This window comes from Topomyia yanbarensis, chromosome 2 (genome assembly GCF_030247195.1).
Source record: "Topomyia yanbarensis strain Yona2022 chromosome 2, ASM3024719v1, whole genome shotgun sequence".
NCBI lineage: Eukaryota > Metazoa > Arthropoda > Insecta > Diptera > Culicidae > Topomyia > Topomyia yanbarensis.
Window position 1 is genome coordinate 431,772,857 of NC_080671.1, and position 22,490 is coordinate 431,795,346.

A 22,490-nucleotide genomic window follows, 5' to 3' on the forward strand; every position below is an offset into this window, starting at 1 on the left:
TAATAATGCATGATACTGATTGACTACGATGTTTTTTGAAATAGAAGCTTCACAACGAAAGGCATTGCTTTTCTCTGCTCATAGACAGTGTTAGATCACCTGCATATTTGCTCGAAGGACTACTAAGGGCCGATTTCTTCATTCTCGCCTAACGTCTTAACCAGGTTTAAACGTACTGGTGAACCCGGTTTAAAATTTAAGCGAGGATAAAGAAATTGGCCGTAAGCCCTATAAATATGTATAGGCATTGCGCATTTCGCCGCAAGGTTGCTCTAGCGGAGAGACTCGTGCGGTTCAATGTAAACAATTCATTCTATCACACTTTAAGGAGTGTTCATAGTTTGATGCACTAGTAGAGTAACAAATAAAACTTTCTACTTGCCTTTGACCGTCCATTATTTGAGTCTCCATTTGCTTGCATGCGACTCGTGTAAGATGATTTAAACCGTCCTTATCTGGTACGATCCCTTGATCCAAAATTGGATACAAAATTTTCATTCGGAATTTTGCGTCATCTTCGAATGTCGAACGGTTAATCTGAAAACGTTAAATATGTATAGTACGACAAGCGCTTACAGTAATTATAGTAGAAAGTTTACCAAATTTTGAACATTAGTGGAAGTCTCATCAATTTTATCTTTGGTCGGATTAGCTTCAGAACTATAGTTTTTTATTATGTTAAGAATTGTTAGACAGGATCCTTTTTCGATTATCCCCATTTCAACTAGGTCGGCATCGTTGAGCAGAACTAGGTTCTGATCGTTTATTTTTTGGGCTGAAAAGAGCGAATAAGTATATATAAAGGTTTAAAGTGACATCTCAAGTTGTTTGCACTACCTTCTTGATTGTTGTTTATTTTATTATAAATTTATTTCCAAGTTTATTTCCCTACTAACTATCTACATATTTCAAACTTATATAGTAGTTTTCTTCTGAATCTCCGTATATACTCCATAAGTTGTATGTTTTTTTCGTTTGCAAGTTCTTGTGTGATATGCGAATAACTTGACTGTCAGTTTTGAGTTTGTAACTGTTGTATTGTAAACAATATTCGCATTCGAGATGCTGTATTAGGCAAACAATTTGATTATCCGATTGCAATATATCTATTATCAAACCATAGGACATTTCGTTGCATACTTGGTATTTCGCTATCAGTCCCGGCCGAAAGCTTGTGTTATTTATTTTCATATGGTTTATATATTTGATTGAATCTGGTAGATCCCGGATCAGGAGTAAATTACTTAGAGATTTTTTGTGTATGTGCTTTGACGAAACGATATCTACCGTACCAATTTCGTATGAATGGTCAAGAATAGTGGTTATCTGTGCTAGATTCAGGCGCTTAGCAAAGCTGTTTGTTAAATTGATGAAATTGTTGCATGTCTTCGCTTGGGATTTCGACTCCTTGAATTTCGCTTCGAAGCGTAAGCAACTATGATTAACAACTGGCCCATCCTGACGAATTATGTAGGGATAATGAGAGATGTGATGGAATTTATTGGTAGGGTTGATGGCAGGGAAGCAGGATTTGAACAACTTGTAAAAACATTCGATTTCGTTTTCCAGATCGTTAATCTGATTCAATGTTAGCTTATTGGAGAAACTATAATAAGTTATTTTCATGAGAGCTCTAAGCAATGATGATAAATTTGAATTAAATCCGAGAATCTGGTTGAACATAAAAGGGAATGCTCGAAGGAGAAGCCAACATTGCGAAGCTGACTGAGGAATAGCATGTCCACGTGCTTTTAACTTCTCGCAAGTAAAATTAGCGGTAGGTTTATCAGCCGATTCAGTTATACCGTATTCGTAATGCTGTATAATTTGGTTGACTTGACTAATCGTTATCACTTTATGGATATTTACAGCTTCGTTCAAAACACATTTGATTACGACCATGACGACGCCTTCCAAAAGATCATGCATTGGATCAAACGTGTTATTTTCCGCTATGTTGAAATATTTAACTTCATTCAGTGCTGATTTTCGAATGATTCCGCATTGTGAAGGTGGTTTAGTTCCGCTTTGAAGTGCATTTAAATCACATTGTATGCTTTCTTCAGTGCGATGAGGGAAGGTATCACCAATGTTTCCACAATGAAGTGCAGTACGCGTCGCATAGCACATTCTACAGAATAGACTTGATTGGGGCCCCATTAACTCGAAAATTTCATGAATTGCCAGCGTGTCCCCCAAAACATGCACCAGAACTGCCCTCATCGTAAACTTTTCACTCCCATATTGTACTACAACACCATCATCTGATTCAAGCTCACGCAAATCTTGAATCAGCGGTTTCATAACGTTATTGTAGCCATATTTTTTTACATCTCTTGAGCGAACTGTAAGCGTTAGATATATCCTGTTGGAGGATGAATTAATTGCGGGGTGGAGATTCTCAATTTTAACACTGAAATTGGTAAGTTTTTTTTTTGATTTGCGTGATCCCAAAGGGTTCAGATATTCGACATCGTCCAGATGAAGCGAGAGTCGTAATGCATCGGGAAACCGTGTCAGGAATGGGTGTGTTTTGAAACGTTGACCATCTTTGAAACCGCACAAGATATCGTCATTCACTGCTTCTTCTGCTATCATCTTGCGAGCTCCGGGATTCTTCATAACCAGTGCTAAAATGCTGGTTAGTGGAATATAGTGAGCAACGTCTTTCACTATTTGTACACTTTTTCTTTTGCCTAGTTTGGTAATCGCGGGGACAGTTTTAGTGATTCTAGTTCTTCCCAAGACTTCTTCCCTAGGGTTTGGCACAGCACAACCCGCAACTCCAGACAAATATGCTAGGTTGTCTTTTGGAGAAGCTACGTCTGCAAAAATTCCATCCAAAGATGCGTCGTTTATAAATTTCAAAGCGTCGGTATCGTTTAATGGGATCGACTTCGATTTCAAAAATTCTCTGAATAGATTCAACATGTAACACTCGTAATCTTCTATAAGATTCGAGGTAACCTGTAAGAACTTTTTGATTTTTGTCTCGGGAAGAGATACATCTTTTCGCAAATCTGTGGCGAATTTACTAATTTTCTTAGTAATTTCATCCAACGACGGCGCCGTTTTAAAGAATATAGTATTCGTTATTCTCAACAGATAATCATCTACGAGCATATTTTCCGGATGATTATTTTGAATTTGTTCAACAGCGTCATGGTCGTATGAAATATTTGTAGAATTTTCTGTAATTAGTGGATGAACACTCTCTATGTGCCGTTTCAAGCTCTTAAACCTCTGGTACAGTGAACCACATTCTGAACAAAGGAAAGGTTGAGCGACTGCTTTGCTGGTGTTCAAATTGTGTACCAACCGGAAGTGTTCCTTCAATTCATCCACGTGTCCAGGAATCATCTTCCCACAATTTGGCACATGGCATGAGAAACCTGAAACCTTACACTTTTTTCCAGTATATATATATATATATATATATATATATATATATATATATATATATATATATATATATATATATATATATATATATATATATATATATATATATATATATATATATATATATATATATATATATATATATATATATATATATATATATATATATATATATATATATATATATATATATATATATATATATATAATATAACGTGAACATTACCTCGCAACTTCATTGCAGTTTCAGCATCCACCTCTTCCGAAATCTTCTGCATGCTGGTTGTTCAAATCCACTCTTTCAATTAAAATGTATTTTACACACTACAACTCTAGCTTCAACTATTATAAATATTTGAACAAATTTTTATTTGTGAAAAAGTGATGAGCGATAACTAAACGAGCGTGTACCTACTAATGGAAAATGGCGGATGACGCTTGGAATTTTTAACTTGGCGAGAAACGGCTTTTCCGTTTGGTAACTCCAAAACGGTTTCTTGTGTAATACCCAAAAATAGAGTCAGAGTTACTCAGAGATATTATACATGACAACTCAATTTTTGACGTTTACGAACATCATTCAAAACTGAGTTAAAAGTACTCAGAATCTGAGTAACTTTTTACGAGTGTGAATGGGCAACCGCATTGATTCCGGTCGAGCTACTGGGGCTCGGAACGTAACGCTTGTAACACAGCGTATTTTGATTGATTAATATATGTAAACAAAAAATAATCAGCTGATCAGGAACGATGCCAAGTATTGCTTAATGTCATATTATTATTATTATTATTAGGCTAGCGAACAAGGCAATGCTCATAACGCAATTAAGAAGGATATTAATCATTAGTTAAGCAAGTAAGTTTTGTTTATTTTATAGTATAAAACTATTTCCAGCAACATTTCTGAACACAATGTAACTGCAAATGAGAGTCTCTTTTGGTTTACTTTTGGGCTGTTGGGTTGATGTGCATCGGGATAGCAAAAAACTTCCACTAGCGCTTCTACTCGAAAGTTAAAAAACCAGCACTACCATCGAAAATCGGTATCCTTGACCTGATTAATGGTAAAATAAATATGCAAAGCACAAAATTCAAAAGAGAACGAAAAAACTATCGAATTTTCAACATAGATTCATTTACAGTTAGAATAATTTCAAAATTAGAGATTAGATTTAAGGTTCGTAGTTATAAATTTTCGATTAACACATTAAATATACTTGATTGATTGTATTTTAGGTAATACTCAAATAGAAACCACTACGAAACAACCGACAGGCGAAATGCAAATAGCGAACAGCTATGACCAAGTACAAGAGAACATTTTACAAGTTTCAAAATCTCACAACTGTGAAATCTGCGGCAAAGGGTTCAGCAAGGATAGTAAACTAAAAGAACACCGAAACATCCACACCGGTGAAAGACCGTTCGGGTGTAATTTCTGTGATAAAACATTTTCTACCCGTAGTACCCTGTCGGTTCACAAACGCATTCATTGGGGGAACAAGCCACTTATATGTGAGGTGTGCGATGAAGAATTTCAGCAAAGGACCCATTTCGTGATACACCAGAAGACGCACATAGGAGAAAAGCCCTTCAAATGCGATGCCTGTGGTAGGAAGTTTGCTAAGAAATCTTGCATGTATAATCATAAGCATTGTAGTAAAAGTGAACGACCTTTCAAATGTGAAATATGTGGCAAAAAATTCTCGTTCAATTTTGATATGCTTCAACATAAGCGAATCCACACCGGCGAAAAACCACACAAATGTGATGTGTGTGGGAAAGATTTTCGCTTGAAATTTGTTTTGGTTGACCATAAGCGTATTCATACTGGCGAAAAACCATACGAGTGTAACATTTGTGCTAGAAAGTTCCGTACACGTGCTATCCTGAACAATCACAAAATGACACATAACAGTGGAAATTCATATGAATGTGGAACGGATTCAGAAATAATTGTTGAGAAATCCGTTCAATCTCAAGGTAGAATACGTCCTCACCAGTGCAACATTTGCAACAAAAAATACATGCGAAATACAGATCTTATGCGACACAGCCGCGTCCATAGCAACGCTAAACCATACGTTTGTGAGATTTGCTTTAAGCATTTCACCTATTCCGTAGGTCTATTAAGGCATGCTCACATCCACAACGAGGAAATATTTAAATGTAACGGTTGTATAAAGCAGTTCAGCAGCTACGAAGAACTAAAGGCACACCGCCTAATCCATGACACTTACGAGTGCCCGACGTGTAGGAAAAGATTCAGAAGCAACAGTATTCTACAACAGCACATCCGAGTTCATACCGGGGAAAGACCGTACACTTGTGACATTTGCAGCAAAAGTTTCAAGACACTCAGTACACTTTCCGCACATAATCGCACACACATCGACCACCCAGTTCGACCGTTTCACTGCGATGTGTGTGGTGCTGAATTCACTCGAAAAACAAGCCTGAATCGACACAGGAAGAATCATGGATTGCCACCGGCCAGTGATCCGGCAAGGGAATTGAAACTGGTTAGTAAAGTGGAGTGAGAACGTGATGTTAAAATTGTCGCTAATGAAACTGTATATTACAGAATGATGTAGAAGGAAACGTACGCGGGCATCAGAACGTAAACGTGGATGGGGAAATCGAGGAATCCCCACTGAAAACAGAATTCTTTGAGGTTCACGAAGAGCGATTAGCTGACGCAATACAGGATTAATGCTAATGTTTTTTATGATTTTATCAATTTCAACGTTAATCTGGTAGTTGAAACTATTTTTCAGGTCATATAGAGGAAATCAGAAAAATAGTTTCAACTGCCAGGTGTTGGAGACGTGGACATCCCTACAACTCAACAGGAATTGCTGGGCTCACTGGTGGCAGCCCGCCTGTCACTCAGTTGACGCACCGAACAGCATCCGGTCAGGAATCAGAAAGTGATATACCATACTATAAGTAATACGCGTATTTTACCTCTCCGTTTGTTCGCGTCTCTATTTTAAATAAAGTATATATATGTTTTAACGTGTGGGTCGTGTAATCTTCTCTATCGGTCACCTCCGAACACGGCCCACAACACAAGATTTTATAATAAACTCAAGTACAAAAATTAGATATTTGTGTTATTGTCATTTTTCAGCCCGCACTAGGGCAGACGTTCATCCGCCCATCTAGACTCTGTCAAGATGAGGACCTACTAAGCCTAACTGTTCAGGTCCCTATTCTTACGGTCACGTCACTTAGTAACTAGAGGAAAATTTTCTTCTAGTCACTAGGTGACGTGACTGTGAGAATAGGGTCCTTATAGTTTCGAACAGAACTAGGGCAAATGGCTATTATTCTCAAAATTTTCTGATTCCCATAAAAAAATCCTATGCGCTAAACTAGCGACTACTAGGCCGAAAGTCTGGCGGCCTTTTCCATCTCACACCTTCGTCCGCTTTAGTTGGTAACCATCTCACTCATCCACTCGTGTTGTATCCAGCAGCTCGCCGACCGTGAAGACAACGAATTGACAACGCGAGTCGATCCAGGAAACGCGGCGCATATTATTCATTCGATGTGATTAGACAATACAGTCGGCTAGACGAGCTGCAATAATGGCTGCCTACAGATCAAGACGAGGGATAGAGAGAAACTTCAGAAGAGCTAAGCGTGTTTTAGATCCAATCATCGCACATTCTACCTCTCTTTCCTCTTCGAATATGAAGTAGGCCACAGCGGCCATCCCATTCTCGCTAGCATCGCAGAAAATATGCAATTCCACTCATTGTTCGTTGGCTTGGCAATTGTTATAGTTCTGTAGCAGCGAGAAACCAGATTTTCTGCATCAAAATCTTCAAGTAGGTGACCGATGAATCCCATAGGCTCACCTATATCACATCTATGTTCTCATAACTTCTCGTTTTACGGGCATCCTGATGTCGGAAAGTAGCTGCTCATCGTGTTCCTGTGATAATTTGAACGTGAAAGTACAGAGGTGTGGTGAAAGTGTTTGTTTTGGTGTCCCACCACATTCCGAGCAACTTTTCCGTCGTCATCTCTGCGCAGAAATTCATGTTCTTTTCCATGGTATTGACCTCGTGCAGGTTCCCGATGACTGTGTGAGAATTCTATAGCCTATCTCGAAACTCCCCGAGAGTGGATAGAACATACCTCACTGGCTAGTTTTACAACTTCGTCCTCACTCACTAACATGTCGAGGTAGCGCCCGTGCTTTATGCACTCAACCGCTCGCGGATACTGCTCTTCGAATCTTTTGGCATTTCGGTTCTTCACATAAAATTATACCGCTCCGAACGTCATAACTGCAACCGCATACACTTCGGGTTCATCCACCAGGTTACCATTGTTCCACAGAATCATCTGGTTTTGTTGGTCTGGCTTCTCCATCTGTACTTAGAAGAACATTTCCCGAATATCCCCCACTACGGCGATGCAAAACTCGTGAAACTTGTACAGAACTGCGAGCAGTGGCACCAGTTGGTTGAGGCCTGTTGGGAGGAACGGGTTTAGTGAAACGTCGTTGACCTTTGCAGCCGCGTCGGATGCGGTTCGTAGCTTCCCTGGCTTTGGCACTAACTAGTCGCTAGAATACTTCTCCATTGCCGACAGCTGCCGAATGTAACCCTTTTCATCGTACCCGAGTATTTTCGCTTGCATCGCCGCAGCTAACTCGGGTTCCCGTTTCATTCGCTTCTGTAGACAGACTAGCCATCCCCTTGTTGTCGGGTAGCTGTGCTTTGACGCCACAATATGCCGGTCTCGTAGCGAATTCCCAACCAGTCGTGTTTCGGTAGACAGAATCCTTTGAATGTATCGATTTATACGAACCAGATTCCCAGTAGCTCAATTGAGTAATAGTCCTTTAATACCATATTCAGATTCCCTTCTTCTTCCTTGACACACGCACAAATGTGGGGACTGTGATAACCGCTATTAGGCAATCCATGAGACGTTTCTGATCAGCTGATTATTTCTTGTTTACTTATTCTGACGTTACTCCGAGGGGTGCGACGTCCGACATTATCGTTGATTCGATCCAACATCAAACGAATCGGACTAACAAAGTTGTTTGTCGGACGAGTTTTTCTGTTCGCAGGAGTAGACTTGTTGACAGAACCCACCGCTGAATTGTCAAACAAACGTCTAATGGATTGCCTAATAGCCAGTGCGTCACGCCAGAATCCATGGTGGTGGGTTCTGGATACCACTGGTTCGTTCTCGCCTCCTTTAACGTTTCTTTAGGCATGACCCAGGCGATAATTGTTTATCCTGTAATCTAGAGAAAAAAAGGCTCGCTGACCCACTAACAAAACCGAACAGAGTGCCTGAGGTAAGATGAGAAATGTGCAGACTTACCGCTCAACCGTCGTGGTTCCTCCTCCTCCTTTGGAGAGTCTATTGGTGTCCGTTCAACCTGGCCGGGTAAGTTGAGGTTGGATTTACTGCTTGTAGATTCTTCACTGTCCGGCATGCATTCGTCTGTCTTCTTAACCCCTGCCGGTGGCGCTTGTGTCGCTCCCTTTGATGAACAAGCTAAATAAATGCTGCTTGCTAGTGGCAATCCTACAACTACCACGAGGACGGCGCACAGCGATCGGTTTTCATTGGCGAATTTCAAAACGTGGGAGACAAATGTTTCCGCTCTATCGTACGATACACTGGCCGTCCGTACTCTTCCGGCTCACAAGTTACCGTTAGCTTCTCGCAATCACTTCGAAAAAGATAGCGACTGGACCCGTACACTGCAACCTACACTCGTGGGCCGCGCGAGGAAAACTTATCGTGCCACGGAGAATATCTGCTCCTACCTTCTGCTGCAGGCTCGCACGACTCACTTGCGGTTTTTTTTCCTTGGCCGCTCTCGCCTCACGTCCGCACTCAACCTGCTATCCAAAATTGTGAACATGCGGTTTTCTTTTCTGACAGCTCCAGTGCTGCCGTTATCCCGACAACCCATCGCGGGTGGGGTGCGTTCACGCGCGTGCTGCACACTCCCGTCTAACACCTCATTATTGCACTTATAATTACGCTTTACCCACTTTAAACGTAACACAACCCTACCCAATGGCAAATTTTTTTCGTGAAGCGCTAAAGCGGTTCACGAAAAATTTCAAAAGACTTCTCACTTCTTTAAGAAGTGTACCGAAGACTGTGCTGATTACTAACATAAACACTAACTTAAAACATACAAGAGCCTAACAGCTGCTCTTCAAATCTTGAGCTCAAGACAAAACATAACTCTCCAAATCATATACACAACAGACTTCATCTGTTCAGAATTGTGTAATCGTGTGCCAACTATCTATGGCAAAAATGTCGCCGGTTCAGTTCTTGCTTGCATTTCCTCAAACTTCCACTGAGTAGCAACACTCAATGATATTATCTAATCTTAATGGCTAAATTAAACTAGAAGATCTACAAAAAATACGCAAGAATATAAATGGTCTGAACGGCTCTGGGGTCAGAAAATCTTGAACTCTCATAAGAATGAAAGTCTCATAAGAGGCGGTTGTATATTCGAGGTATGAGAGGATTTAGTCTCTCCTATCACCACGAGTCCATACAAGGGTTAAGTTCATTTGGACTAGCCGCCTGAACGTCCGCGCCCCTGATTCGCGTTGCTTTAGAGATTTGTCGTGGTGACGCCTCCTCGACCAATGAGACCTGTGATTCAATTTGAGTTTTGTGTTTACTGGACTCAAACGCCCGTCCAGTTTAGGAAGATTAATACCGATCTGTCGTGTTTTCATGCTTAAGCATTGGGAACTGGCGCTGCTCATATATGTAGATTTACTTGTTCGGGCTGGACACTGTTTGTGCTTTTGCCGATCTGTCTCGTGTGCTTTCTCACACCCGCCCGTTTTCTCTCGCTACGGTAACGGCAAGCCTGGGAGGCTTATATCCAGCGCGTTTACGTCTGATTCTTTCCCGCTCCGGTTGCGACAAGCCTGGATTGTTCAGCTGTTCCTCCTTTGTTTCTGCACGCCCGCCTCACTTTTGTGGCATTTTCTGCGATTTCACCCGAATCGTGAAGGACCCGCGCGGTTGCGCTTGCTTGTCGGTTTCTCACGTTCTGAAACGGTTCGCACGCTTGCGCCAGTGACTTAGGTGCATGATTTAGCTTGATGTGTCACCATGAAGCAGCTTACCTATGAGATTGACTTTTGCTATGTCTGAGGAGTCCAGAGGGGTCCGCCTTCGTCGACCTGCACCCCTGTGCAACGGCTCAAGGTTTTCCCGAGACTCGCTCCGAAAGTTCCGTCTCTAGTTTTCGGCTGCCTGCTTTCCTACCTGTTGCGCTCGCGTGCTCGCTGGTCGATTTCTCTCGTTCCGAAATGGCGCGCATGTTGTGGGCTTCTGCTTTCTCGAAATGCGTTTTCTCTCGAATCGCTAACGACGTGCCTGCTGGAGGCTTCTGCTTCCGACGTGCGTTTTCTCCCGAATCGCTAACGGCGTGCCTGCTGAAGGCTTCTGCTTTCTCGATGCACGGTTTCTCACGATTCGCTAGGGGCATGCCCGCTAAGGCTTATATTTCTCGACGAACGGTTTCTCCCGTTCCGAAAACGGCATGCCCGCTGAGGCTTACTGTTCTGATTGGTGGAAGTCCTGTCCCGTCCCTCACGTCTCGACAGCTACTTGCTGCGACTGCGAGTTGTCATGGGCCTTCCTAGACAGCTCCTCAAGTCCAATTGACGCTGGCTGGTGTGCCATGGTGGGAAGGTAGTTTGAAAAGTTATTGCTCGCCACACCATGACAGGGCACGATTTATCCCGATCGGCTAACGTGTTTCTGGAGCACTAAACTCGTGGTTAGCAGGCTGGAGCCTGCCGACATAGCTGAGCGAATTTCTTCTAATCGGCCTTTAGGTCCTTCGCGTGGTACCTTCCTACTTTTCCGGACGGAACATCCTCCAGTTCATATGAATTGGTATCCAAAACTTTCCGGATCATAGCTGGCAAGAACTTCGGGTTCAGTTTCTGGTTGATGCGATCTACCTTCGATGATAGTCCGAACGACCTTCGCCAGACAAGATCTCCGACGTTGAACGCCACCGCTCTCGTACGCATGTTGTACCGTTTATTCGATTTTTCGTGCGAGTTTCTGATCCGTTGCAACATGCATTCATGGATCCGCTTTAAATTCGACAAACGCAGATCTTGTGCAAGCTTTAGATCCTGCGGCGTGTTGAGATTCTGTTGTTTATACAGATCCGTATGCAGAATCAGCCGAAGTTGGCAAAGTGCGGACTAACTCCCGTGACCTCGTGTTTCGCGCTATTGATGGCAGCTACGATCGATGCTAGATTTTCGTCCCAATTTCGATGATCTTCATCCAAAAGCGCTCTGATGCAAGTTATCAACACCCTATTTACCCGTTCTGCGCTGTTCACCATCGGATCTATAAGGATCCGTGGAGAAACACCATCGTAGGATTTCAGTGGCAAACCTTTAAGATATTTGTACTTATAGTTGCCAACTGCGAGACTGAAAAAGACTGTTTAGGAGGAGAAAGATCTCTAACCATATAGGGAGATCGAACACTTCGCGGGCGTCATTTACGCCAGAGATCTTCAAGGCCAGTAAGACCAACTCATCTTCTCGCTGGTGACCACTCGTCCAATTCAGGCTCAATCAATAGAGTGTTCCATTAAGATCTATTTGTCTGAGTAGGCTGTGCTCCATCAAGGTCGCCGACCATCCATCGTCGAGAAACGCATAGGTTGTCACTTGCTGCTCAGTGTGCACCGTGATGGCATCCCGGATCTCATTCACAAACAATATCTTCCGGTTTCTCAAACAGGGTTCAGCATCGCTATAACGCTCGGAAAGCTAGCAGGATGCAACAAACAATAAAGTACCATTTCCATTGCCTTCCCTTGAGGCGTTTAAATCGAAACAAAACTGCTGGTTGACAGCTTGACATGCTGAAATCTGGCTTTGACTTAGCCAAGAAACACCGAAGAAACCGTTACTAATCGGTTGGAATGCTGTCGCCTGAGGATCCAGTACGATTCCACCGGCTGCTCCTCCGCCGAACATCGCATGCCGTTGTAAAAGTCGGCTTCGCTCCACCATATACTCCCTCTCTAGTGCCTGCTGCTTCATTTTTATAAAGAAATCATGTATTGGTTTATTAATAAAATATCTTCAGTTCATAATTTAATCTAAATTGCAATGAATTTGTGTTTATTGCATTTTCGCTTTCATTGATGAATTGTATGTATATCACAAACAGCTTTAGAATCGATGGTTTTGTAATCCGAGGAACTCCATTCAAGGTTGGTTGCACCACAGATAACAGATGTTTAGGCTCGATTTGAATCGTGTGTAAATACCCGCTACTGGAATTCCAAATAAATCAGACGTCTGAAACACGTTTGGCAAACGTTTGTAGATGGCGCAGTGATCGATACAATGTAGTTAGAGTGCAGCTGTCAAACACCTGTAGCAAACAGTTGCGCAGATGGCAATAGTGAAACACGGATTTCCAACGTTTATCAATTTGAAAGTTTACACAGGTTTTTGAAGACATTTTGTTCTAGCCTAAACGTCTGTTATCTGTGGTTGCACAAAGTCCATGAAGTTTATTCTTCGCCACCCATTCAGCTATGTCGAAGCTTCTGTTGCAGTAGTGTCCATGCTGGCGTTACCCGAGGACACTCGCTGGATTTGTGTTTCAGTGTTTCTATTGCTGCGTTGCAGTGTAAGCAGTTTTCACTATCCGCCCGTCGCATTACGTTCATGAGACGCCGGTGCACCGTTTTTCCATTCACCATCAAGTATAGATCGGTTCGCTCTTGAGATGACAAATTTCGCGCTTTATGGATGTTCATCCATATTCGAGGCCAATCCATTTGACGGTTCTCTCGTTCGATTTTGGGCACTTCTGTGTTGTCCACGTAAAATTGGTGGATGAGATTAGCGGTAGGGTTTTGCTGGATTTGGGGAGGGATTTGGGATATGCTCTGTTGTATTAGTTTCAAACAGGAGCAGTCTGCGGGAGGGTTTACCAGATTGGGGTTATTTTGACGGATAAACGACCTGTAAAACGGCATAGAGTCGATCTCTGTCAAATGTCTGTTTATCAGCAGTGATTTGCATTTCAACGCTGGTAAGTGCAGTTTTAATCCGCCTTGTGCAAAATTTCGTGCTAGCTGTTGGATAGGTACACGAGCTGGGATTCCATGCCAGAGAAAGTCCCATCGTTGTAGTACGTTTTGCCGTATGTATGTTGGACGACGGGAGGATAGAGGCAAGGTACCAGATCTTTGCCGTCGCAAAAGTATTCAATAGCGTCACTTTTTGTAGAAGGGTTAGCGATCGCATCGAGTGTAGCCATATCAACCGACTAAATTTTCCCAGTATCTCATCTCAATTCTGCTTGCACATTAAGCGGATAGAATTGCTAAAGATTCTTCCCTAAAATTTTTACAGTGTTTTCCGTGCGCAACCATGGTACGTTGAGAGGATTTCAATTGATGAAACCAATATCGATTGCTGTTGTTTTATTCAGATTTAAGGTCTGTTCCAGTACCAGGAGAAACTGGAAGTACTCCGGAGAAAATCGTTCCTGTACTCTCTTCTTCTCCTTTTTCTTCTTCTGGTAGCAAACCGGAGTAAAAAGGAGCAAAGATTTTTTGCTCCTGTTTACTCCGGAGTGACTTCCGTGTACTGGAACAAACCTTTAGTTTCGCTCTCGAAACACGAGAGAAACGGATAAACAGTTCGTGTATTGCCAAGATTCTGGGTACGGTTGTTGCTATCACACTTATATCATCGGCGTATGCAACGACGAGATCATTGCCGCATTCTTGCTCGATCTTCGTTAGGAGTAGTTGTAAGTAGATGCTAAACAGACAGCTTGAAATCGGATTCCCTTACGGTACCGATCGTTGTATGGGAAAGGCGGCGGAAAGATGCCCGTTAATGAGTAAGCGAGACGACGATATCTTGGCGAGTCGAGAGAGTGAAGAGACTAACCTGCGGTTGAATTCGAGCGAGCACATGTTGACGAACAGGAATCTTCGGTCGACACGATCGAAAGCATGGTCCAGATCGAATGATATCAGCTTGGCTCTCTGTTTACGGTGGATTAGTTGAGCAATTCTATCTTTTAGCGACAGGGTGGCCTGGAATATGTTGCATTCGTTGTTAGAGCATGTTTGCACGTCGCTCAGGATTCGGTGGATTCGCATAACATTCTCTATTCTTGCTTTGATGATTCGTGAGAGGAGCTTGAAGTCGTAGTTTTGGCGATATTGGTCTGTAGGAGCAAGCAGTGTCATCTGTCCCCTTCTTCTTCACGAGAACGATCACACTCTCAACGAACTCGGCAGGGAAATTTGACGCCAGAGTCTCGTTCATAACGAGGTTAAGTTCTCGGTGGATAGCGTCGAAAGCTCGTAGATAAAATTCCTTCGTGATTCCGTCGGGTCCAGATTTTCTAGATGCGCTTGTTTTGGTTGCCGCGTGGCCTCGTACGCTTCGTCGTTTTCGGGAATTATTCCCTAGCATCTGAAATCGTCGTTTGTAGCGTCAACCGTTTCATCCCTCGCGTATAGGATCTGGTAGTACTGTAGAAAATGTTGTTCGATGTCTTCGGAACGGTCAAGACTTTCATTCCGCTCGTTTTGTAGATGTGTTATCGTAGTTCTTTTTCTCCTCCACTCTCCCAGCTGGAACATCGACAGTGGCTCGCCGGCGATGCGTGTTTCGTTGATGCGCACAAACATGTGCGTGAATTCTCGTTGTTGTTTCAACATCTCTGCTTTCAAGCGGTTGATAGTCGACAACATTGTTGGGTCGTGAAAGTAGCTATCGTGCGCCTGTCGCAATTGTAAATATAGTTGTTGGTATTTGCGATGGAAATCGTTGTAGACCAAACGTGATTTCCATTGGAAGAATGATTTTATTTTGGGTTTGGCGCACGATAGCCACCAGCTTATCTATGACGGGAAGTTGCGTCGTTGGTGAGTCCAATACTGCCAACTGGTTCGTAGTTCGTCGAAGTTCTCTACAGTAAGGAGATGTGGAGAGATCAGAACCCCCTGCTGAATTCTCTTCCAAGGTAGGGAAGGCATATTCGAACGGTGACGGCTTTGTGGTTCGTGAAGGGGCACACGTGTGTGTTCGCATTTCGCAGAGGCCTGGGCTCACGTAGATGCGATCCAGTCTGGACATCGAGTTGTGCGTTATGTATGTGTGCCCGGGTGTCTGAGGGTTCAGTTTAACCCACACGTCATGGAGTTGCATTTGTTGGGTGATCGCTTGAAGAGACGGACTCGAGTTACTCCCTGTTGCCTCGCACTGTCGTAGCACGCAGTTAAAATCACCTACCAAAATAACATTCTCTGTTCTATGGCGGAGGTAGTATGGCAGCGATTTTTGTAAAACCACTCCCGCTCGGCTCTCATTGCGGTGCCGGATGGGGCATATACATTATACAGAGTGGTGTTAGATATTCGTAGGGCGACAAGCCGACCATCCAGGCTTTATTCTACGTGTGAGAAGCGAATGTGTTCTTTTAGTGCGATTGCCGTATCCCTTATCGTGTGATTCACATTGCAAATTTCGTTATAGCCGGGAAAAGACAACTGTTCGTTCTCTACTTCTTGCATGAAAACGATATCCAGCTCCATTGTACGAACGAAGGTTTGGAGGGCGTTCAACTTTGTTGTGTTCGTGATGTTGTTGATATTGATGGTTGCAATGTTATAGCTGGCGCGCTCCATCACAAGGCGAGATTTTCCTCCCGCGAATCGTTGCCGTCCCATTGACGTTGTTTTTTGCCCGGTGGACGGCGTAAAGATCGTCGGCTGCTCGTTGAAGTTGAGGATCGGTCTGTATCGTCACCATCGTTTTTCGGCTCATTTGGCACAGGCTTGCGAGATGCGTCTCTTACGCTGGTGAATTTGGGAGGCATTTTGAAGATGTCGTCGGTGAGTTGCCGAACGGGAGGTTCGGGCTCGGGATTTCGTTATGTTGGATTATTCGTGCTCGGTGATGGTACAGGGAACGTCTCAGTTTGTTGAGCGGCTACCACGGGCTTTGTTGTCCACGGCGGTTTAGGACCCGAAGTTGGAAGCCGTTGGTCGGTTGTTTTTCTAGTGTTGGTTTTTGCTGAGCTGTCTTCGATCGAGCCGATTGTTTTACGACCTTTGCGTACGACGTGTTTACCTGGTCCGCGGCTAGCTTCTGGACCAGAAGTTTTTTGTTTTGGATGCATGAGACTCCGCTATGAACGAATTCGTTGCAATGTCGGCACGTTTGGTGTTGGTCGTAATACGATACGGCTGTCATTTCGCCGTCGATGGTGACAAATGATGGAATGTTTGTTTTTACCATCATCTTTACCACTCGAACACCAGTGGATATGCCACCGAAAGCGTACTTCTCGTTTCACATGATCTCATGGATTGAGAGTACGTCCCTGTACTCTTGGAGAAAGCCGATAATATCTTCGTTCGTTACGTCTTCAGAGAGATCGTAAAGTTTAATTTCCACAGCTCCGTCCTCCACCGTGATCCGAAGTTTGTAGGTATTAGCGTCTATCTCTGTCTCGTGTACATTGTCATGGTTTTCGACGATTGCTTGTGCCACAACGAGTTCGCTGACTTTCATAAACGCACAACCAAGGCTTCAGCTTAGTTGAATTCGCACTACTTGATTTTTCTGCAACTCGAGAACGCTATTAACGAAATAGTGAAGCTCTTCATAGGACGGTTTCCGTGGTAGATTTTATTTATTTATTAACAGATTAAGGCCGAAGTGGCCTGTGCCGTATACAAAAGATTCCTCCATTCCACTCGGTCCATGGCCGCGCGTCGCCAGCCACGCTGTCTGCGAAGGGTCCGCAAATCGTCTTCTACCTGGTCGATCCATCGTGCTCGCTGCGCGCCACGTCTTCTTGTACGGGTCGGATTGCAATTGAGAACCGTTTTCACCGGGCTATTGTCCGACATTCTGGCTACGTGCCCGGCTCACCGTAGTCGTCCGATTTTCGCGGTATGACAGATGCGCGGCTCCCCCAACAGCTGATGCAACTCATGGTTCATTCGCCGTCTCCATGTGCCGTCTTCCATCTGTACTCCACCGTAGATGGTACGCAGCACTTTCCGTTCGAAGACACCAAGTGCGCGTTGGTCCTCCACGAGCATGGTCCAGGTCTCGTGCCCGTAGAGAACTACCGGTCTAATCAGCGTCTTGTAGATGGTCAACTTCGTACGACGGCGAACTCTGTTCGACCGAAGTGTCTTGCGGAGGCCAAAATAAGCATGATTTCCGGCCACGATGCGTCTACGAATCTCTCTGCTGGTATGATTGTCGGCGGTCACCAGTGAGCCCAAGTACACGAACTCTTCAACCACCTCGATTTCGTCGCCACCGATGCAAACTCGAAGCGGGCGGTTCTCATTCTCTTCTCGTGAACTCGTGAACTTCTCGACGCGCTTGGCTTCTCTTTTCAGTCTGATGTAGGCTTCTTCCATCTTCTCAAAGTTTCGTGCAATAATATCAACGTCATCGGCGAAGCCAAGTAGCTGAACGGACTTTGTGAAAATCGTACCACTCGTGTCGACCCCTGCTCTTTTTATTACACCTTCCAGCGCGATGTTGAATAACAGACACGAGAGACCATCACCTTGCCGTAACCCTCTGCGTGATTCGAAGGGACTCGAGAGCGTCCCTGAGACACGTACTACGCACATCACCCGATCCATCGTCGCCTTCACTAATCGCGTCAGTTTGTCCGGGAATCCGTACTCGTGCATAATCTGCCATAGCTGATCTCGATCGATAGTGTCGTATGCGGCTTTGAAGTCGATGAACAAATGATGTGTGGGCACATTGTACTCGCGGCATTTCTGCAGTACTTGACGAAGAGCGAACACCTGGTCCGTGGTAGATCGTTCGCTCATGAAACCCGCCTGGTACTGCCCCACGAACTCTCTTGCAATAGTCGACGGCATAGTATTTGGGAGAGTACCTTGTAGGCGGCGTTCAGCAGGGTGATTGCTCGGTAATTACAGCAATCCAGCTTGTCGCCCTTTTTGTAGATAGGACACACGACACCTTCCATCCACTCCTCCGGTAAAATCTCCTCCTCCCAAATCTTGGTAATCACCCAGTGCAGCGCTTTAGCCAGTGGCTCGCCACCGTGTTTTAGTACCTCGCTTGGTATTTGGTCAACCCCAGCGGCTTTATTATTTTTGAGCCGGCTGATCTCCTCCTGGATTTCTTGGAGATCCGGAGCCGGTAGTGTAATGTCTTCCGCGCGTGCTCCCAGGTGCGTTACCGTGCCATCCTCGTCGTCTGCTGCATCGCCGTTCAGGTGTTCTTCGTAGTGCTGCCGCCACCTCTGGATCACCTCACACTGGTCCGTGAGAAGATTCCCGTTTGTATCTCTGCACATGTCGGCCTGTGGTACGTGGCCCCTGCGCGAGCGGTTCAACTTCTCGTAGAATTTCCGTGTGTCTTTAGCGCGGTACAGCTGCTCCAACGACACGACGTACCACTCTATGAAAAGTTAAATGAAAAAAGTGTCCATTGCCATTCACCTCAAGTTACCGGAGCATTGCATTACCCCTCGGAAATCACAAAATATAAATTTTCTAGCAACACTGTTTTGTTATTGTTTACTAGGGAGTTGGTTACCATGCCATTTGTTGTGCCATTCTGTTTGTGAAAAAAATGGAATACATCTTGGAAACGAGTGCGGAGTACATTTATAGTAAATTTCCAACAGACAAATAGAAATTATTCGGACGAGAAACGTTCGTGAGCCCTTAGATTACTCCTGACCACTCAAGTGGGGTTGCTGCCGGACTATCAACTAGGACAGCATTTTTTTCCGTATCTTTCCGGCATCGTTAGCCATCGTGGGAATTTAGCAGGTATTTTATCTTTCAATAAGTGCGATTCAAACGAAATAACATTATTTTTTTAGACTTGTTTAAATTGGATTTAATGCTAAACCACCCTTAGCACATAAGATTGAGCTACTTGTTCCTCCCATAGGTACTCCCAATAAGATCAGTGGTGACACTGTCAAGGTAACTGGAAGCAAGATGATTCTGAAAATCTTTCTTGACCTTCCAATTCGATTTGTCAATCGCTTTGGAGGAACGATGTGCGGAAACGACAATATTTGTTAGTTTTCAGGAATCTAAAAGAAGTGCGTCATTTGATAATTAAGCATACTATACAATGTTAATTTGATGGTTTGCATACCATTCAGACAACGATTACATTGATGATAGCAAAAGTGTTGCTGTCAAATGTTCCACGAAGTAAATTCTTTGGTGTTAAGGGATTGTGTCATCGTAAGTAACCTTGATAAAAAATCTCCTATTATTGATTTGTTTCATTTTCATAACGTGCTGTTACTCGTTCGAACAATTCTAGTTCCTAAATACTGGGAAAGCCAATTGAACATACCGTTGCCGCAACGTGCTGTCGGGTATAAAGCGACTCTGCTTCGCGATGTTCAGAAGAATTTCCGTCTCAAGCTGCTGACTCGAGGCGCACGGTTCAACATTCTATGAACGAAAAGTCCAGAGTATGGTGATGACCGGTGGCAGTATGCTAGTAAGTCCAGTAGGAATTCTGGCTGGCTCTAATTAGAATCGGTTGTGTCGCTGGAGCTGAATCATTTTCCGGGTGGATTTACTGGGATAGTGCAGGTGTAATGAAAGGCAATAAAGTTGGCAAATTTTTCGCAACTTATTAAAATGTTGCTGTTTTAAATAAATTTCATTTTCTTTCGATCAAGATTACTTTTTATTTTGAACTGGATCACTGACAGGTTTGTTATTATTTACGATTAGTGGTCATATGATGATTGAGTGTCGTTAACAGAGTTCCGGTTTGCGTAGCTACACCAATAGCTAAGAGAAGAGAAGACAATTGCGTAGCTAATATGATCCAGCTCTAACCTCAAGATTGAACCAGCTTCTGATTGGTTGTTTTTCCAGACAAGATATATTTACGAACGAGATGAAAAACAGTGGTACTGAATCTATTCTGGCTACTTTTTATACATATCAACAATTAATGCAAATTGAATAAAACTTCTGAGTGACGGTATAGCTACGTGAACTGTTAAGAGAGACATGAATGAAAATAAAATTTAATTTTCAAATGCAGCTATAGTATTGTGAATTCTTATTGAGGTGTAATCTTTGAGGTACAATTATTTCCAGTCTGTGAAAAGCATGCAAAAGGAATCTGGCAACGATGGATGCTTGTTGTCTTTAGATTTACGGTGGGGCCTAGTAAAGAAAATTAAGAAGAGAAGGAAGCCTGTTTCTCTTCTCTTAGGACCCAGCTACGAACATTACATTCCATCAGTTGATGCATGTAAGGGCAGTTGATGCATGTAAGGGCAGTTGTTTGATAGAAAACTTTTTTTGAACTCTAGGCCTGAGATTTCGTTGTGCCGTAAGTTTTGGCAAAGCGGTCGGTTGGCTCAGCCATAGTGTTAGTAATGCAATAGTGGATCCAGGGGAGGTTTCTGGATTTGTTTTCCGTAATATTCAACTTGTGAAATTTCAAATAGATATCTTTCTGTAACTAGTGAGATACCACAAGGCTGATAGTTAATACAATACAATTTGTTTTATTTTCAAACCAAATGTTCTACTAATTTTATTTAAATTCTTATTACTGCTCCCTCCATTTGTTTTTAGATCTGCGCCTATCTTGGCCCTTATAGTAATGACGATGAAAATTGCACATCGCTTCCGTGACAGCTTCGTCGAAACTAAGTATAGAGACCGGAATGCCTGGATTGTCTTTGCTTTAGTTTCAGTCTACTTCCTAGTCCCGTACAATGGCAATATTTTCAGCATCATATTTTACATGTCATTAGTCGCTGCCGCCCATTTAAACACTAGCCACAGCCCCTTTTCGTACAAACGAATGGATCACAGGTTTCCTTTTGAGGAGCCATCGCCCGACCAATATACATCGTTCTAGTAAAAATATGTTTTTTTTAAGTCGCTAAATAAGAGATTTTGGCTGATTTACTGACACACTGCTAGGACAATACTGCACCTGTTCATTAACCAGATTCAATCAGAAGACTTACAATCACCACGTCGTGCATGAAAAAAACAAAGGTTCCTGTCGACTGGCTAGTACGTGAACTTTGTCAATCTGTTATGATGAATCCCATTCGAAAATTTCCAAACCTATAAAGAACTGCACAAATTATTAACATTTTACGACTTTCTATTCTAGTACCTTTGAAGCTTTCGCCGTATCACACACGATGGACCAACGTTGATGACACTATATACAATTATTACGCTCCTTGATATCATCCCTATAATTTCCGGAATTTGTCGACTGTATTTTTTTATTATTCAAAAATGAGTGATAGTAACCAGGAGAAGCAACGGTAACTATAGGAGCAGATTGTTAAAAGAAAATAACAGATTCATAAGTGCTGCTAGTTTCATGCATTTTCTACCAAATGTCATATTTGACATTACCAGTTACCTGAGTCACTGGGGGGTAGTCGGATTTTCGATACAGTTTTGGAATGCCAGTGTCTAGTCGTGTCGTTGGCTGCTCCATCGCTTCGCGATCTCGGTCTTCCTGCTGGCGCTTTTTGGTCCGGAAAACCGAGTTCTGCCTGTTCCGTGCCTGTTTATATCGCGCCTCGTTCGCCCTCGTGCGGTGTTGCAGCATTCTCGCCCATGCTGCATTCTTCTCTTCGACTAACTGCTCGTATTCGCCGTCGTACCAGTCGCTTCTTCGGTCCGGGCCCACCGTACCTAGTGCAGTGGCTGCGGTGCTACCTATGGCGGATCGGATATCTCTCCAGTCATCTTCAAGGGCAGGTGCGCCTAGCTGCTCTTCCGTTGGTAGTGCCACTTCCAACTGCTGCGCGTATTCTTGAGCCACTCTGCCATCTTGTAGCCGCTCGATGTTTAGCCGCGGCGTTCGGCTTCGACGAGAGCTATGCACTGTCGAAAGTTTTGAGCGCAAGCATACTGCAACCAGGTGGTGGTCCGAATCTATATTCGCACTGCGATAAGTGCGGACGTTTGTGATGTCCGAGAAGAATCTACCGTCGATTAGAACGTG

At 43.5% G+C, this 22,490-nt stretch overlaps 1 protein-coding gene and 2 long non-coding RNA genes across 4 annotated transcripts in view; 2 read left to right on the forward strand and 1 right to left on the reverse strand.

Moving 5' to 3' along the window:
* The first annotated feature begins 4,125 nt into the window (after positions 1-4,125).
* The window catches only part of LOC131680995 (zinc finger protein 62 homolog), a 46,025-nt gene continuing 27,660 nt past the window's right edge, over positions 4,126-22,490 (forward strand). Inside the window, exons 1-3 of the mRNA XM_058961703.1 lie at positions 4,126-4,258; positions 4,639-5,924; positions 5,987-6,076. Coding sequence (XP_058817686.1) covers positions 4,683-5,924; positions 5,987-6,076 — 1,332 coding nt within the window. The 5' untranslated portion in view covers positions 4,126-4,258; positions 4,639-4,682. The remainder of the gene's footprint in view (positions 4,259-4,638; positions 5,925-5,986; positions 6,077-22,490) is intronic.
* Positions 19,064-20,155, forward strand: LOC131685469 (uncharacterized). Its single transcript, XR_009304814.1, has 3 exons — positions 19,064-19,291; positions 19,345-19,720; positions 19,803-20,155. It is a non-coding gene; the product is annotated as an uncharacterized LOC131685469 (long non-coding RNA).
* LOC131685465 (uncharacterized) lies at positions 20,990-22,211 on the reverse strand. 2 transcript variants are annotated; one of them, XR_009304810.1, is made up of 2 exons: positions 21,642-22,211; positions 20,990-21,589 (listed from the first exon to the last, which is right to left on the reverse strand). It is a non-coding gene; the product is annotated as an uncharacterized LOC131685465 (long non-coding RNA). The 2 variants fall into 2 exon arrangements; XR_009304809.1 differs by having other exon boundaries at positions 20,990-21,599.